This window comes from Gastrolobium bilobum, unplaced genomic scaffold (assembly GCF_033153095.1).
Source record: "Gastrolobium bilobum isolate Gb01-03AN ecotype WA unplaced genomic scaffold, APGP_CSIRO_Gbil_v1 utg693, whole genome shotgun sequence".
Classification (NCBI taxonomy): domain Eukaryota; kingdom Viridiplantae; phylum Streptophyta; class Magnoliopsida; order Fabales; family Fabaceae; genus Gastrolobium; species Gastrolobium bilobum.
The window spans coordinates 155,928-174,271 of record NW_026895687.1 but is presented as its reverse complement, the minus strand read 5'-3'; the positions used below and the strand labels follow the sequence as shown (position 1 = coordinate 174,271).

The following is an 18,344-nucleotide window of genomic DNA, read 5'->3' as shown; positions in this document are numbered from 1 at the left end:
TTTACTCGGTAGACAGTGGGTCTACCGGAAAGATGCGGATCTTGTTAGGCTCTAGATACCATGTTGAATATCAAGAACAAGATGATTTATAAGCGGAGAGTCTATTATATAACTCAAAAGAAAGAAAATACAAAGAGATATACATGATGTGGGACTTCTATACTACTATTCTAAACTATTATTTACAGCAATATCCAACTAGAACTAAAATGTCACGATAATAATCCATTAATACCTTTAAAATAAATACATAAAATCTCAAAATACTTTTGGCAAAAATTTAAAAATCATAAAAGATAAAACATAAGAGTAATTGACCAATGCAATTGTCCTTTGTTTTTCTTGGGGCCTAGCCCTTGCTTTTGTTCAAAACAATGATTTTGTTCTTTGTCAGGAAACACTTGTCCAACTTACGTTATGCCAGTCCCTGATATGTCAAACTCCAAATGTATGCAAGAGCGATCAGACTCAGGTTTATGAAGCTCTCTCTGAACAGCAACATTAACCCTTCAAGAAAAGAAACAACAACTTCATTATAGCCTTTTTAGTAAACAATAAAAACAGCCATAAATCGACATGCACAACGCCAAGCACCTGCAAGGATGATGAATATCAAACAGAGCATTCCCATTTGCCCCATTTAAGTGATTATCATTGCATGATGTGACAGTGGAGTCATGAATAACCACTCGATATTCAGGAATCGCAGCCTTATAAGGAGTGGAGACAGTATTTACATCATCCTCATCTCGGAGTAACTGATCCAACTCAGACCATAGAGATTCCTTCCTGCAAAGGAAAATCAAATTCACGACGTTTGAAACAGAAAAAAGCAGAAGCCAAATCCCACATTTCATACAAATTTTATATATCCCCCAATGAATATTATGCATAACAAGACTATACTTACCAAGCAACAAAATCATCCTCAATGGATTGATCATCGTCACCTAGACCCAGTGGAACAAGACGCTTTGCACCTGTGCCGAACATAACTCGACATATAAGAACATATCTATGCAAAGTCAAAAAGTACTATAACACCACTTAAGTCATATATAAAAACTTAGATTCATGTTTTTTCTTGCCATAAATCTCATTTCTATGCATTTAAACATAAATTTGCAAAAAACTGTAATTCAACAACACGAGTTGTTCCTAGATTGTTAAAAAAAAACTAACATAAAATAAAATAAAAAAATTGTATAATTAAATTGCATAAACACAATAATCAAAGAAAGCTGGCGAGTGTGCTTGATAAATCTGGTAATCAATATATTCCTAACAAATATATTATAGTATTTTCTACAAGTTTCAACAAATATTTTCCCGTCCAAATGAAATTCCATCCAATAGACTTCTAGGAAGGCATACTGCCATATTAAATGCTCTGCTTCTAACAGATTGAAGCAGTAGTCCATGAGCAAACAAAACAAAATTGCACAAGTAAATAAATGGTTTTTGGGGCAGGGAAACTGGAGGAAAACAAAAATCTTTGCCACAAATGAAATCAATGAATAAACATGTCATGCTCTTTAGCTGTACCTAGATAACAATAATACCAATAGCATTATGCAATACAAAGGAGCAGATATACCAATTTGATATTTTTGAGAACACAAGAAAATACAGATAATGAAATAACAGACCTTGTTCACTAAGTTCTTCATCAACTATTTTACCTATCTGCTTCACAAGAACAAGATCAGATGATGAATTGTTTTGTTAGATAAACAACATTTAAACCATCTGAATTTACCTTATTAAAATGTTCATATTGCCGATTACCTAAGCCAAAAATGCCATATGTGATCTGTTGAAGCCAGATACCCCTCTCATCTTTACCCTAGAATTATGGCCCCCAAAACTTAGAATCCTTTTAAATACGCTTTAAGAGAGAGAGAGAGAGATTAAATCTAGGATTTACTTAAAAGAGTGATGTGATACTACAAACCTCAGTAAACCATTTGTAGAATCTTGCAGCATTGTCAGTTGGCTCTCCATCTCCATATCTGCATGTGTCAAGTCCAAATGCATCAAATACACCACAGATTTAAAAAAAATTCAACCATTTTTATGTGCGTGAATCTTACGTTGCCAACATGAAAAATGAAAGCGTCTCTTTCTTCAGCTTCTCCTCATATTGATCATCATCCATTGCATAGTCATCCTAGTTCAATTTATATACATCAGACACTTAAGCCAAAGCTACATTTTACAGACTGAAGTTTGGAAGACTTTCCGGAAGTCCCCAAAGAAAACATTTTTAAAAAGTAGCGCATTTTGCTCACTACAACCACAACAGAGGGATTGCCAAATTTCATCCTAATCCAACTTACCAGGTCAACAACTTTGATAGCTGCTTTTTCATACCTTGCCTTGATCTCCTCTGCCAAAGCCTGTAACAAAAATAATAAAGAACAAACAAAAGCAGTGGTTATATAACACACATGATTGACTGTAGATATAAATATAAATTGCTCTATGGAAAACAACAAAATCCCTTAAAATCGGGGCAACCATTAAGCCTTTAGGAAAGGGGGGAAAATAGCTTCATCTTTACACAAAGTAGATTTGCATAAGCCATAATGATTTTCTAGCTAAAATTAGCACATGCTGTAGTTAGCCAATTATAAAATGTAATTGCAGGGACTCATTTTCAAATTGACACCAGCAGCATCCTTGCTTCATGGTGTTTTACTTGGTGTTCCTAAAGGGCCTTAATATAACAAAGAAAAGACATGCCTGAAATAATAGAGCAACCATAAAGCAATTTGATTCACCACCAATACTACTCCCACAGCCCAGGGCTAGCCAAACATAAGACAGCTCAAAAAGTATGAATTTACACGCGCATCTTAATCCTTATGTAACTTCAATCTCACAACTGCCAAATAAATAAGGTTGTAAAGAACCTTGGGATACACTACCCCAGAAGCTAGCTCAAAGGATGGGAATGCCCAAGGCCGGGACTATATATCTCAACAAAGGTTGTCCAGCTAGTAATGGTATAGACACTACCCTTCTTCGTTACAAATAAAAGCACAAAAACCTTGGTTACTGAGAGTAAGAACATATTCTCTAAAAAAAGTTCAGACTGTAACACTGGCCTAGCTCAAACTCAATTGATAATCACTGTTTTATCAAGCACAAGGAAAGTGACCCTGGTCCAGTATCTGAATCACCTTAATTTGGTATGAAAAGAAAAAAAAAATATACATATATATATCCCTTCAAAAACAGTCCGAGGAATAATTTTCAAATATTAAAAAAAAAATTCCAGCATATCTAACGTATCTAGAATCAATTCAACAACACATTTTCAACAAAACCAAAAAGCAACAAGCAAAAAATTACCTAAATATGAATATATATATATACCTTAGCAAAGCCCTCAGCAGTACCAGTCTGAGTACCAAAGAAAACAGTAACCTTGGTCTTCCCCGAGCCAGCGTCGACTTCATCCTCTTCTTCCTTCACCACCAACTTTGGCACTGACAGAAGCTTCGCCTGCTTGCTCCGATCCGAAGATTTCTTCCACACGAACACCAGAAGCCCAATCACCACCGCCACGGATGTGGTCACGATCACCAGCAACGAATCCGAAACCGAATCGCCGAGCGAAATGCCCAGCACTGACTCAACGGTTCGCACCAAATCGGAACTCGAAGCCATTGTTACCGGTAATGATGAAAGAATCCAAGTCCAAATTAAAATTATGTATTTATATTTATATATCAGTAATCAGTAAGTTCTCGTTGCCTTGTGCACAACTCCTCTCGCGCGCGCGCGCGCTCTCTCTCTCTCTATATATATTAAATGTTATATTTTTAAATTTTTTATTTACAAACTATTCGTTATGATCGGTCATACTTCAGTAGTCCAGTTATGTAATTTGTAAAAAGATGGTTTCCTATATATATACGTTTGTGTATTTCACTTTCACTCTGTGAGAGACAGCAGAAGAAGAAGAAGTGGTTGAGCGCGAGAAAGAGAAAGAGAGGGAAATAATGGAGAGGAGCGAAACTGGTGCGATTTATTTGCAAATTTGGGCCACTTTGCATTTTTGTTTGTCATCTGTTTGAAATTAGAGTAAATACTTTTTTTAGTCATGGCAATATCTATGAAGTTCTTTTCAGTTCCTGACAATAAAAAAAGATCAAATTAGTCCCTGAAAGTACAAGAAAAGGGTCACTCTACATATTTGGGAGTTGACATAAGGACTAACATGGTCCTTTTTTTGTAATTTCAGGGACCAATTTGGTCCTTTTTTATTACCAGGGACTAAAAAAAACTTCGTAGATATTGACAGACACTAAAAAAGTTGTTTACTCTTAAAATTAATATGGATTTTTTTTGGGTGATGGGTAGCTCTTGGCGTTGTTTCTTTGGTTGCTTTTGCAGTTTTAACTTTTAAGACAAGCAAGCAACGGGATTGGTGGGTGGGTGACTTGCCAAAAGTTGCTTTATTTTTCCACAGAAAAAACATGCCTTTTCACCCCCCTCATGATTTAATTGCTTATTTATTGTTTTTTATTTTGATTTCTTCATTATTGCTATCCTTGTCAAGAAAATCTCGGGACCCTCATGCATGACAATCTTCGATTGTTAATTCTAATTATTTTCTTTTAGGCTTGTTAGCTCACTTTAATATTTTCATAAACTTTAATTTTTTGAGTTAATTATGAAACTAATCTAAAGTGTAGGACAGATCAGGGATGAAAAATAACCTTTCATTATATTAAGGAGGAAAAACTAAAGTGATATTTGAAGTGGAAATTGGAGAGACGTATATTTTAATCTTGCCTTAAGCACACTTTTTACTTGTTTAGTAATGACAGAGAGTAAAGACAATCCTCATTTACGGTAAGGACTAAGGAGGAAGAAAACAGAACAAGTTTGGAGCGACGTATATTTTTTAGAGGCCCAAATCTCGTTTACATTTTAGAAACAATGCTAACATATCTGGTCATACAAATATAACCTATCACTCTAACCATAGAAGTAGCATTTTGTAATTGCTTGACTGTAAAAGAAATCTCATTTGTGCGTATACTATTAGGAATATTCTTATAATTTAATATTATATCACTATTTTCGTCGTGAAGGTAGATCAACGTATTGGAATTTTTTTTCACCACCATTTAATTTAAGCTAAACTTGTCATTATATTTACATTTGGTATAAAATTAAAATTTAAGAGACAATGTAAAAAAAATGGAGTAAATACTACTAGAGTGGAATCCCTCTCCTTAAAAATTAAGGATGTTTTCAATTCATAAACCTAACATGATGATTCATACAATTGTCTCTTTATCTCCAGCGTAGGAACTACAAACCAATATTTTAAAAATTGAACCAGCGAAAATTGTGGATTATTGTTTGATAAATTTACAACTAAGCTAATGGCTCAACGAAGGGCAACTTCCGTTGAAAGAGAATGCATTCCTCCTCATAGGCTCATAGCTAGTGGTGTAATAGGTCAAGTCAGACTTTGGCATTTATGGTTTAGGCCTACACAAAAAAAGTTCAGCCTATCTAGTTTACGAGCTTATAAAAGGCTTAGTTTAAAGGTCAAGTCTACCCTGTTATTTAAAAATAAAAAAGCCTACATGGCCTATGAGGCCTTTTAAGTCTACCATATTGCAAATTAAATAAATAAATAAAAAATCTCATTCATTAAACAATATTTCCAACATGGGTCCAAATTATAAAAATTCTAAAATAGATTTCTTAACAAAAATACAAATTACAAAATTGTTATACAATTATGTTGATCCAGGACGGGGACATCAAACACCAAGTGCTTGTGAAGCTCCAATTTGTTGTTCTGCCACATTTCATTATTATGTTTTGGTTACATTTCAAGTTCAATTAGCTAGTTAGGTACGACTTAGGCATACATTGATATATATATATATATATATATATATATATATATATATATATATATATATATATATATATATATATAATGTTGACAACGTGTTACGAGACTATATATATATGTTCTCCAACGTGACTATATTAGATTAACCAATTAACATTGACAACATATTTCATGTCATTTTTTATTTTTTAGAATATAAATAACATTGTATGATAAATATATTTTTTATTTAAAAACTTAAACAGGCCAGACTTCTTTATATTTAGCCTACGACCTTATTTTTAAACAGGCTTGCTACAAGCCTTTATCTGTTTTAAGTATTTAATAGGTCGGGCCAGGTCGGGCTTTTCATAGGTCAGGCCGTAGACTATTGTAGGTCGGCCTGACCCATTTACACCCCTACTCATAATGTAACACCCCGTATATATCCGGTAATGTTATCATACTATCGTATTAAGTTGCGCTTAATTAAAATTGCGGAATATCTTTTTCTTTTCAATTATGATGTCACTATCATTACCAACTTGCTTATTAATCAATTAATAAAACATCGTCTGTATGCAATTGCAATAAAACAGCTAACTGAAATACGTCATTAATTAAAACAACAATGTGTATGTCTCTAGTCACGGAACTACAACACGTAGACCGGACCAACTAGCAGTTTATACAACTCAACTCAAAAGTACTAACAACATAGTGGCATGGACAACTCTCATGCTCACCCAAATAAAGCAACAAAATCCAACACAAGTCTCAACTCAAAACAAAAAGAGCAGAAAACATAAACAGCATCCAATCCAGCCATGACAGCAATACAGCATAAATATCATAATCAGCTAAGCTCTGGTCTCCTGCCGCCAAAGGCATCAGTCACCATACTACCTGAACCTGAAATAAGCATTCCCCAAACGTGGGGTGAGATCTCTAAACCAGAAATCTCAGTAAGACAAGGGGTCCTCAAGGATCTTCCATCCCAAGCTCACTCACATGTGCAATATAAGTTTAAAAGCAGTTTATCATCATCAGTTCTAAATCAGTGCAATGCATCAGATAATCATGTCATGTGTGTCAATACTAATCTACTGGCCATAGAAATGCATGATGTACGTCTACAACCCCACAATAAGTACAAGACGCCGCTTGTATCCACCCCGGATCACCGTATTGTATGACGCCACATACTCAGGCTTACCGTCAAGATGGAACAACACATGCATATTAAAAGTCATTAACACATAAAGCTCAACAACAATTCATATATATCAAAGCATGTAACACAACATGCATATAACCATACCCCCATGGGACATGGTGGAACCACAACATGGCTAAACCGAGGACACGAAAGCTTACCTTGCAAGCTAACACCCAAAGCCAAGAGTCCACAGCTCAAAGTCCAAACACAGCAGATTCACAATCTGTTATGGACCAACAATACATCAACAATCATACTCTACAAGTATACAACATAAACACAACGCCTTTTCATTACGTTTTACGTCTTAAGGCTTCTCACCAAGTCATAAGCCCTTAATCATATGATTCTGACTTACACTAATTAATTACAGAAATTCAACTTCCTCCAACTAGGGTCCACAAACCCATATATCAGTTCTGGATGAACAGTACGCTACTGTTCCTCGCAAACCCAGAATATCCGGATATTCCTCGGGGACATATCCGGATATACAATATCCGGATATCTCACAGGCAATATCTGAATATCTCTCTGGCAATATCCGGATATCACTATCCGGATATCCAGATCCCCATATCCGGATATTCCACGGCAAATATCCGGATATTTCGCGACAGAACGCAGTTTCTGCATTTCGCAAAGATATCCTTCCAAGGTTCCATTTTTAACACTTCCAGAAACTTAAACATGCATCTTAAGGTTCATTTATGTTTATATGACAGTTGGTTACTTGTTTAACTCATTAAACATACAAAGACATCAACTTTAACCCATTAAACTCATGAACAAGGTTGGTACCACTTACCAAAGTCCAAAACAGCCAACCAAAGGTGCTCTTGAAGCTCACAAGTTAGCTTCAAGGTGCTGACACAAGGGTGCACGAAAATACTCCTCAAGCAAGGATCTTTCTTCACAAAGTTGGCTCCTTGGAGCTCCAACAACCAAGGAAGAAGCTCACACCCTCACACAAGGCCACTCAGCCCACAAACTGACTTCAAACAGCCCCTCAACTCAGAACCAAAGCTCTCTACACACTCACACATGCCACTCACACAAGGCTCAAGTGTTTACAAGGTGAAAGAGGAGAAGAAGCAAGTAAAAAGGTGACAACTTGGCCTCCAAATGGTGAAGAGAAGGCAAGGAAGCACCAAGTCAGCAAGGTGGCTCAATATTCAAAGGGAGACTCACGTAGAGGCAGCAATTAAAGACCTAGGATAATGTGCACTAAGCTTATATAGTCACTTAACCAATAAACACACAGTATTAACTTTAATTGCTATGCTTAGCGTTTTAATCCCAAACTCAAGATTCTTAACCTATTAAATTTTACAAGAATTATCATATTTTTCTTATATTTTTCGGAACACCTTTCTGGTACGCGCTTTTCATAGCCAGTACCAATTTCCGGCACCAGTTCTCATTATTTTGACTTGAAACTCGTTTTACGAGTCCTACATATTAGCCTAGTAATTATTAAACACTTATTATAATTTTCCGGGATACTTTTTTGATACTCATTTATACCGACTAGCAGAACCGGTATCTGCACTTTTCTTCCGAAAAGCGACTTTCAGCATTCTTACTCACTTACTATAATTATTAGAGCCTCATAATAATTATTAGGGTCAATTATGAAATTATTTCCTAATTTCACATAATTAATTAATTAACTTCCTTAATTAACGGTACAGGTTCTTACGGTTTTTTTACCCTTTTGCCCCTCATTAATTAATTAATAACCAATTTTCCCCTGATCCAGAACTATCCACTAACCTGCCCCCTTTTAGTCGATTACATTGCTTTTTTAGTGGAGCAAATGGTCAAAATTCAGAATGTGGACTACACGAAATATAGTCGACTAAAAAGGCATCTTGATCGACTACATTTTTGGGATATTTAGTCGACTAAGGCACGATATTTAGTCGACTAAATATCGACGGATTTGTTTTTTAAACCCCCCCCCCCCCAATTCGGCAGAGGGGGTGTAGTGAAACCTAATCGACTAAGGAGAGCCCCAAACCCCAAATCCGCAAGAGCAGCTGAAGAACGCCCCAAACCCCTCCCTCATGCGTGTGGATTGCACCAAAATCACGGTCCAAATCGTGAAATCTCAAGGATAGGTAAGGTTTCTTAACTTGCATTGTGTTTTAGGTTTTGAAAAAAAAATTATTTGTTTGTTGTCCGAATTTTTGAACCCTAATCAAATTTTTTGCTTTAGATTTTGTAACCCTAATCTACTAAGGTTTATTTTTTTGCATTGTGTGAATTTTTTTGTTTGAAAAGTTTGTATGTGGGAAAAGTTTGCTTTTGGTTTACAACCCTTATGTTGCAAGTTTTCATTACCATAATGATATGTTTCATATAGTTAAATGCTGACATGTTTCATTGTAGGTACCCTAAACAAATGACGGGCCGCAGAAGACCAAGCGATCAGGGCAATGAGTCACTTGAGAGACGCACCAAGCATAGGCAAGACCGGCCTTCTTCGTCAAGGCCACAAGACGAAGAGCCTGATACTGTTGACCTCCTGTATGGGTACCTGTTTGAGGACGACCCTGCCGTCCACGCTTCATTCGTACGTGACCATTTGAACCGGCCGTTATGTGCTCCAAAATCTTTGGATACAGCTTTTTTTGCTAAGGAGGGATTTGAAATTGTGGGGGTGTTGGAGGCGGCACATCTGAGGGTGTTGGCTGAGACCCTATGTCTGTATTCAGAGCTTATGGTGTGGGTCTTCTACCATAACCTCAGCTACGTACAGGGCGAGCTGAGGTCGAGGGTCTGTGGAATAGAGATCATCATGATGGTACCTGCATGGTTGGAGATACTCAGCTACGATTTTGACTCTTCTCAGACTGTGGCGTATAACGCTGATAGTGGTGTAGTACTTCCAGGATATGTACAAGAGGATGTCGTGCAGGAGCAGAGAAGAGCCCGTGGGGAACACTTGCACTATACGGTGAGGTTACTGTCGTAAGACCTGCATCATTTTTCTTTGGGAATCTGATCTATCCATGAAGCTACTTGAGGGTTACTGTCGATAAATTCCTGGAATCTGATATCAAAATGAATCTTTGAACTCAAGCACCCTGGAATACATTAAAATTTGTATGCGTTAGATACAAAAGGATGCATTATATACAATTTGTACATATTAAAAAGAAGATTGTACCTAGCTTCATCAGGGTTTTCTTCAATTCTACATCTCTAAACTTAGTGTTAAAGTTGCTTCCGATGTGGCGTAGACAAAACACGTGATACGCAAATGGTGGCTGCCAACTGGCATGATCTCTTACAGCCCTGATGATGCTGGGATGACGATCGGATATTAGACAAATGCCATGCTTATGCGTGACGTGAAAACGCATGAGGCTAAGAAACCACGACCAATCATCCAATCTCTCACCCGGAGGAACAATAGCAAATGCAATAAGGAGAATATATCCATCTCCATCTTGTGACGATGCAATCAAAAGAGTTCATTTTTATTTACCGTACAAATGCGTGCCATCAATTTGGATTATGGGTTTACAATATTTGAAGGCCTCAATGCACTGGTGAAAGTTCCAAAATACAAGTTCCAAAATACCCGGTGAAAGACAGCCTTATCCGTATACACTCGACGTTCATCAACACATTGGTCCGTATCAATCTTGAACACAGAACCCACATTAACATGCGTCATGTATGTCAGCCAACCAGGCAAGAATGCATACGATTTATCCCAGTCGCCAAATAACTTGACAATGGCCTTCATTTTAGCCTTCCGGCCTTCCTATAAGATATGTTGTATCCATACAAACGTTGTACCCTCTCTTGAATAAGAACTGGCTTCAATGATGGATCTTCTTTTAACATACCTATATAAAAAAAAACACCGACCAACAGTCAGAATACAAACTGATTAACGTAAACATTCCTTAGGAAGTTAGATACATCGAATAATACATACGGATAATGGTTGCACATATCACATCAGAATCCAACTGTCTATGATCCCGGGTAAGACCTTGGTTTAGGCAGGTGTGTTCTTTAACCCACTTACTGACCACCTAAGTATTTCCATTCTTCGGCAACAATTCCCTCACATACCAGGGACATCCATCATTATGGTGTCGAAACTTCATCACAAATCTATGGTCATCACTTTTTGCCACAACGGCAGTCCGGTGAGCCTTCATACAATATAATTTGACTGCATAATGCATTTCAGATTTGCTACAAAACTCCTGATACAAATATAAAGGATCCCCTAATTTCCAGCCACCGTGATCATCATCGTCACCATACAATATCTCTGTCTCATCATTAGGGTGGGCCCAATTAATGAAGGAATAATGTGACCTTTCATTCCAAAATGGCTCAACCTTTGAACTTACGGATGCATTATAATGCCACCGTCAATACCATTCATAACAAAAAAAATAATTGCTAAATTAAATCTTTAAAAAATGAATCTTACCACTGCTAATAGGGTCAACATGAAGTGGTCTCGTAACCTGCGAACCCGGGGATGGTGAGCTTGTGTCAGCGTCGTAATCACCCTCTACGTCAGTATCTGACGTGTCACCTAGCGGAATAACACTCTCAGGTTCACCGTCATCATCGCCGTCCACATCGGCATCCTGTTCATCCTCATCTATTTCCTGCAGTGTTATCTGACTTATGACAGGTGCAGGTGCAGATAAATCAACTACTCTTTCTTTATGACCAAAATACGGTTCACTTCTTGTATGCATGGGTGCAGATGAAGATTGACCACAATCTAATTCAACATATATCTCAATAAAATTTTGAAATTTTCGGTCAACAATTGCATCTATGACACATTCGACATCTTCATCATCACATATATCGTTACCAATGTAGTAAATAGCATCCTTACCAACTGTAGTCGCTACCCTGACAATCATCCGTTGAACGCATTGGCTGCCTTGCAGACCCAATTTTTGTTGAATTCTCCCCTTTAACTCATTGTATGTAGTGCCCCGTTTGATTTTCAACATTTTCGTTTTTCCTTCAAATTGAACACCATTAGGGCCTTCATAATGCTTTCCATCATAGTATATCATTGTCACATACATGTTTGGACTTGTGCTCATCTTCCTCACTAAATTGGGACTGGGGTTCTGAAATTGGGGGTTTGGGTTCGGATTTTGGGGGTTTGGAATTGTGCAATGACAATGATTTCACAATATTAGGGTTGTAGAGATGGTGGGATGAAATACAATCGGATTGAGAGGATTACACATGAACAAAGTGAGCTATTTTGGTTTACACAACAACAACAATCGAAATGAGACCGAAAACATGGAAAATATAGGGTTTCAGTCGATATTTAGTCGACTAAATATCGTGCCTTAGTCGACTAAATATCCCAAAAATGTAGTCGATCAAGATGCTTTTTTAGTCGACTATATTTCGTGTAGTACACATTCTGAATTTTGACCATTTGCTCGACTAAAAAAGCAAGGTAGTCGATTAAAAGGGGGCAGGTTGGTGGATAGTTCTGGATCAGGGGTAAATTGGTTATTAATTAATTAATGAGGGGCAAAAGGGTCAAAAAGTCGAGTTCTTACACATAGCAACTTTCGTTGACATTACACGAGCTGTAAATATATCAACAACTAAGTCAACAATTGGCTTTTAAAACTTATGCCTTATGCCTGAAATATACTTTATGCAGGGAAATATGATAATAATGATATTTCTGCAAACTCTATTCGTATTTAGCATTTGCTTACTTCATTTTCAAAAAAAAAAAACATTTGCTTACTTCTTTATTAAAATAAGTGGTATTTGTGGATCATTAATCATAATAAAATAATACAATTAAGTAAATTATTTCTTTCTAATTCTAAATTAGCCATGCACTTTAAAAAATTTCCTACCTCAGTCAGGAGCAAAACAAAATCGTGTTGCCTATCAGTGGCGGAGCCACGTTGAAGCCAGCGGTTGCCTTGGCACTGACTTATTTAGCCACGTTCGTTTAGCTACACTTGAAACGTAGCAAATTCTGTTTCAATATTTTTGAAAATTAGCCACGTTTTGGTCGTACCCATAGAACCGTGGCTATTTAGGCACTAGCTGAAATTTTTTGACAGTTGCTAACATGATATGTTGGCTCCGCCACTGTTGCCTATCACATTAAAAAAACGGTGTGTCCATATGATGTGACAAAAAAATTGGAGTACAAATAGATTGCACTGACATCTGGCAAGTTATGAGGAGAATAAATGGACAACTGAAGAGAGAGAAATATAGAATAGTGAGTTATTAAACATTAATTTTGCCCTTAACGATCAATGAACAGCCACCACATGCACCATGTTACAAAGTAGGAATCGATTCTAGCTGTTTCAACTGGCAGCTATATGTGATATGCTATTATTATTATTATTATTTGAGATTTTTTTTTGCATTATTTTACTAATCATGTTCTAGTTGGACATGATGATATTTTTCTTACTAAAATTTTAATATACAAATTTGAGATCACAGATTAAGATGGAATAATCATGTTCCAATTAATGGTGAAGCTAAGAAAAAGACTCAGTTAGTGCCAAAAGATTCAATTAGCAAAATTCAGCTAGTGCCAATGTTATATCACTTTTAAAAACCTAACCAATACCAAAATTATACCATACTTTTTAAAGAAAATATATAATATTTTTTAAAATCAGCTAGTGGCAAGGCGCTAGCTAGCGGCTAAGTGGCTCTGCCACTGGTTCCAATGTATTATTATTATTAGAAAAAAGTACTTTCTCCTATATATAACTAGTATATTACCCGAGCGATGCACGGGGAAAAAAGATAAAAAAAATTTGTCGTCCGCCGTGGTTGGTTAATCGCACTGCAAACCTTATACTTACAAAAAACTGTGTTGTTATTTTGTTCTATATTTCAGGTGAAAAAAATTACAGCATTGACACAAAACTTTGCAAATATCAACCACAAACAAAAATCTGCTATTCAGAGAGATAATTAATTTTGCATACAACTACAGCATAATACACCATAATACGTTATAATACACCATGTTAACATAAGAAAGGGATATAAAAAGAAAAATGCGTACAAATCATTGCTAACTATAACATTCATCAACAAAATCAAGGTAACAATAACACCAAGCAAATATGGATTTAAAATATCAGCTTTTACCTATAAAATGAAAATGCTATTCATTCAGTGTCATTTCGTAGCAATTATTAAAGGGATAAGCTCAACGCTTACTAAATATGTCATTTCTTGTGTGATTTTCGTTCCTTGTGCCTACGATACAGAAGGAAAAAACTCATTAGATAAGTAGCACTAATATGTTAACACGCAAAAGTCATAGTATCAGCAAAAAAAAGATTGGATTTAAATTTTTTTAAGGACCAAAAAAAATGTTGTCTGAACGAGATTTGAATGCAACTTAATCAAATAAGCATGTATAAGTCATATTTTTTTCTTACATTACAACAAATGCATATGAACAAAATCAAAGCAACTACACTAATCTTTGAGATAGACTTTCATTTATTGCAATCACATTTAAAAAATAATAATAAATAATTATTATTTGCAAGGATTTGTGTCGTTAGTATTTGAAATTTTATAAATTTGTATTTACAAAAATTAAAATCAGATTTAGGAATATAATTATAAAAGAAGAAGGATGAAATTTTAATTTAATTATAAAAATGTGTTTATAGGTCGGCCCCAGTTTGCCACCTCTAACTATCAACATGTAAAAAGATTTTATATTTATCCACAAAAAAAGATTTTTATAGTTGCGTCTAGATTTTTATATTTTATATCAGAAATGAACTTTCATTTACTACAATCAGATTTGTAAAATAATAATAAATAATTATTTTTTTGCAAGGATTTGTGTCGTTAGTCTTTGGAATTTCACAAATTTATATTTACAAAAATTGAAATCAGATTTAATATTTTAATTATAAAAGAAGAAAGATAAAATTTCAGTTGAATTATAAAAATATATTAGCGGGCCGGCCCTCCGGGCCGATCCCAATTTTTCACCTCTAACTGTCATCATTTTATATAAATAATTTTTTTTTGCAAGGATTAGTGTCGTTAGTCTTTGGAATTTCACAAATTTGTATTTACAAAAATTGAAATCAGATTTAGTAATTTAATTATAAAAGAAGAAAGATAAAATTAAATTGAATTATAAAAATATATTGGCGGGTCGGCCCTCCCGGCCGAGCCCAGTTTTTCACCTCTAACTGTCAGCATATTATATAAATAATTATTTTTTGCAAGTATTTGTGTTAATTACACTCTTACAAAAATGAAAGTTTAATTTCTTTCTTATGTACTAAATTAAAATTTTAATTTTTATAGTTATTAAATTTTAATAATTCTTTTTTACAGAATGACAGACGTCATGTTTTATTTAAATTTAAAATTTAAAAAATGTTATATTAATTATACATATTTTTTATATAATTTTTCTCTATTTTAATTTATGATTTTTATATATTTTTTTAATTGGTTATACATGTATATTTAAAATTTTATGTTAAATATTTTTTTTAAAAATACATGTATATTATTTTAATTGGTTATACATGGATATTTAAAATTTTGTTAAAATTTTAATTTATTTTTTGTAAATAAATAATTAATGACTGATAATGGATGCAGTGTTCCATAGAAATAAAAGAAGAAGAAAAAATAGAATACTACTTGAAAAATTGAAGAAAATAAAACTCTACGGTCACGTAAACAAACTGATAAAAGCTCACAAAAAGTTAGATAAAATAAAAGCTCTTAAATTCTAAGATCACTAACTTAAATAATATAACCAAGCGACCCAACACTTAAAAATTTAAAGCCAGTTTGAATGGATTTTAAAACGAATTCAAAATTATTAATTGTAAAAGGACTTTTGAAAAAATCGAAACTGTTGTATTTTAATCAATATTTGAAAAGCAATTATTTACCCAAAAAACACTTTAAAAATAGAATTTTGGCTTTTTTCAAAAGCAATAATAAGTCTTTGCTTCCAAAAAAAAACACCATCTATTTGCCTTTTTTTAAACTTATATCCAAACACACAAAACGAAAAGCTCTTTAATTTTGAGAAAATAAAAATGAAGAAAAAAACTCAATCAAACAGACTTTAATATTCTTGTATACTGTGTTACTTTTTGCCCATTCCATTCTTTTCCTTCGCTGTCACTCAGTGCAAATAAGGAAACACATAACCACGATCCCCCGAATATTTCCCTCATGTTTCATTCCCTCTATTGAAGGCAACATGATAAAAAAATTAAAGCTAGCTCTATCGGGGAGTTTGCTTGACTTGCAGCTCATGAATGAAGAACATTATAACATAAGCAGCCGAAAAAAAAACCACGTACGTAGTTTGAGTCCTGAAAAAATGTGAAACTCAAACAATTTGTATCCAAGACATTTGTTTATAACTTTGACTATTTCTCGACTGCACCCTCCCAACCAACGTAACTCATTACTCGACTTGCAAGTCGCAACAAAAACATATGTAGAATGAAAATGACAATAACAAATAAACTCCCAGACCCAGAAACCTCAACCAGTCAAACCTTAAAATTCAAACCGAACCCTAACTTCGCTTGCTGACAAAAACTCAAGAGGACACAAACAGCTCAATTGCATGGCAGTGACACAATCCGAAGACTATTAAAATATGAGAGATCATCCCAAGATATGGGCGGCAAAAGCATCGACCACCTAACCTTGTCAGATTGCCAAGTAGACTGAAATATGAATATATAATAGAGTAAACACCCTTTTTAGTCCCTAGCAATATCTACGAAGTCCTTTTCAGTCCCTGACAATAAAAAAGATCAAATTAGTCCCTGAAAGTACAAGAAAAGGGCCACTCTACCTGTAGTTGTGATCTTATATTCTTGCTTATGCATTTGGAACCAAAGATCATGTAACACTAAATAAAAGTTATAACACAATAAAAAAAAATGAAAGGAAATTCATAAAATGAGTCACAATACGCAGGCAAATTTTGTATCAAGGATGGCAGGAACTTACAAAATTTAAGATAACTCAAAATCTGGGAGATATCATTGACATGTGAATCGATGTAGTCCAATACATACCAGCTAAAAAATCTGTTGTTCTGAATCTTAACTATGAATTTTTTTAAAACCATATACATAGCAATGCCTAATGATTTACTAAATTTAGCAAAATATAAAAAATATGAAGGAAAAGGAGAACAAATATCAAAATATACCAGCACCTTCCTTGTCTTTCTTGGGAGGGACCACGTCAACCTTCTTCTTAAGCTTCTCCATCAAATTTGCCATAAGAGCTTTCACGTCTATTGTCTCCTTCACAGTTACAGTATCATTTTCCTTGTCTATGGCCCTCATGAACACCTACACCCCTATTAAAATCACATTCTTGCCAAATTAGCCAAATCACAAAGAGAATTAAACCCCAAAAAAATCATTACAAAAAAATAGACACACCTTTGTTTTTCAACACAATCTTGCGAATCTTGTCCACACATCCCTGGCAATGCAGAGCCATTTTCAGAACAACAGACGACACCTGTTACATTAATCCAACAAATAAGTAAGAAGAAAAGAAGAAATAAATTTGTTTAAAAAAAAGGATCAACATGTCGTGCATTAATTTAATAGAAACAAATTAGGGGGCAAAAAAAGAAAAGAAAAAATCCCAGGTTGGCAGTGGTAGAAAATTTGAAATAAATAATAGAACCAAGGTTGGGGGACCAGCGATGAACCTCTTTGTCTTTAGTTTTTTGGTTTTCTGTTTGTTTCAAGCAGAGCTTCCCGGCGAAGATGGGCGAGTCTGTCAACATCGGACTTGCTAAGGTGGAAGGTGGCAGTGATAGGCTGCACCTGAGAGTCATGGAAGTTGCTATCAGGAGGGATGAAGGGAACGACAACGGATTGAAGAGGGAAGTTCTTGAGTTCGATCTTGCATAAAGAGGAAGAAGGGTGAACGACAGAGCAAGCGGGTTTGGAAGCAACAGGAATCTTGAGGGTGAGGTTACTGACTCTGAGCGCACGAAAGGGCAAGGATCCATTTATGAGAAGTAGGCATATAGAACGAAATAGTTGAGGGAATAAGTTTGGTTTTTTTATAGACGTAATCCACGAAAGAAGTGGAACATTTAAAATTTAAAATTTGAAATCAAAACATAATTCGAATTTTAAAAAAGAGCTGATCAATTTGAAAGCATTTAAAAGAGTTGAAGAAGTCAAATGTAAG

General features: G+C 35.0%; 1 protein-coding gene across 1 annotated transcript; it reads right to left on the bottom strand.

Annotated features, from left to right (window-relative positions):
* Positions 1-414: 414 nt before the first annotated feature.
* Positions 415-3,675, bottom strand: LOC133291518 (NADPH--cytochrome P450 reductase-like; the record flags this gene model as incomplete). Its single annotated transcript, XM_061489794.1, has 9 exons — positions 3,382-3,675; positions 2,340-2,399; positions 2,094-2,170; positions 1,955-2,012; positions 1,760-1,846; positions 1,650-1,686; positions 911-980; positions 595-789; positions 415-507 (listed from the first exon to the last, which is right to left on the bottom strand). Coding segments are annotated over exons 1-9 (971 nt in total), but the record flags the coding sequence as incomplete, so codon positions are not given.
* Between the last annotated feature and the right edge of the window lie 14,669 nt (positions 3,676-18,344).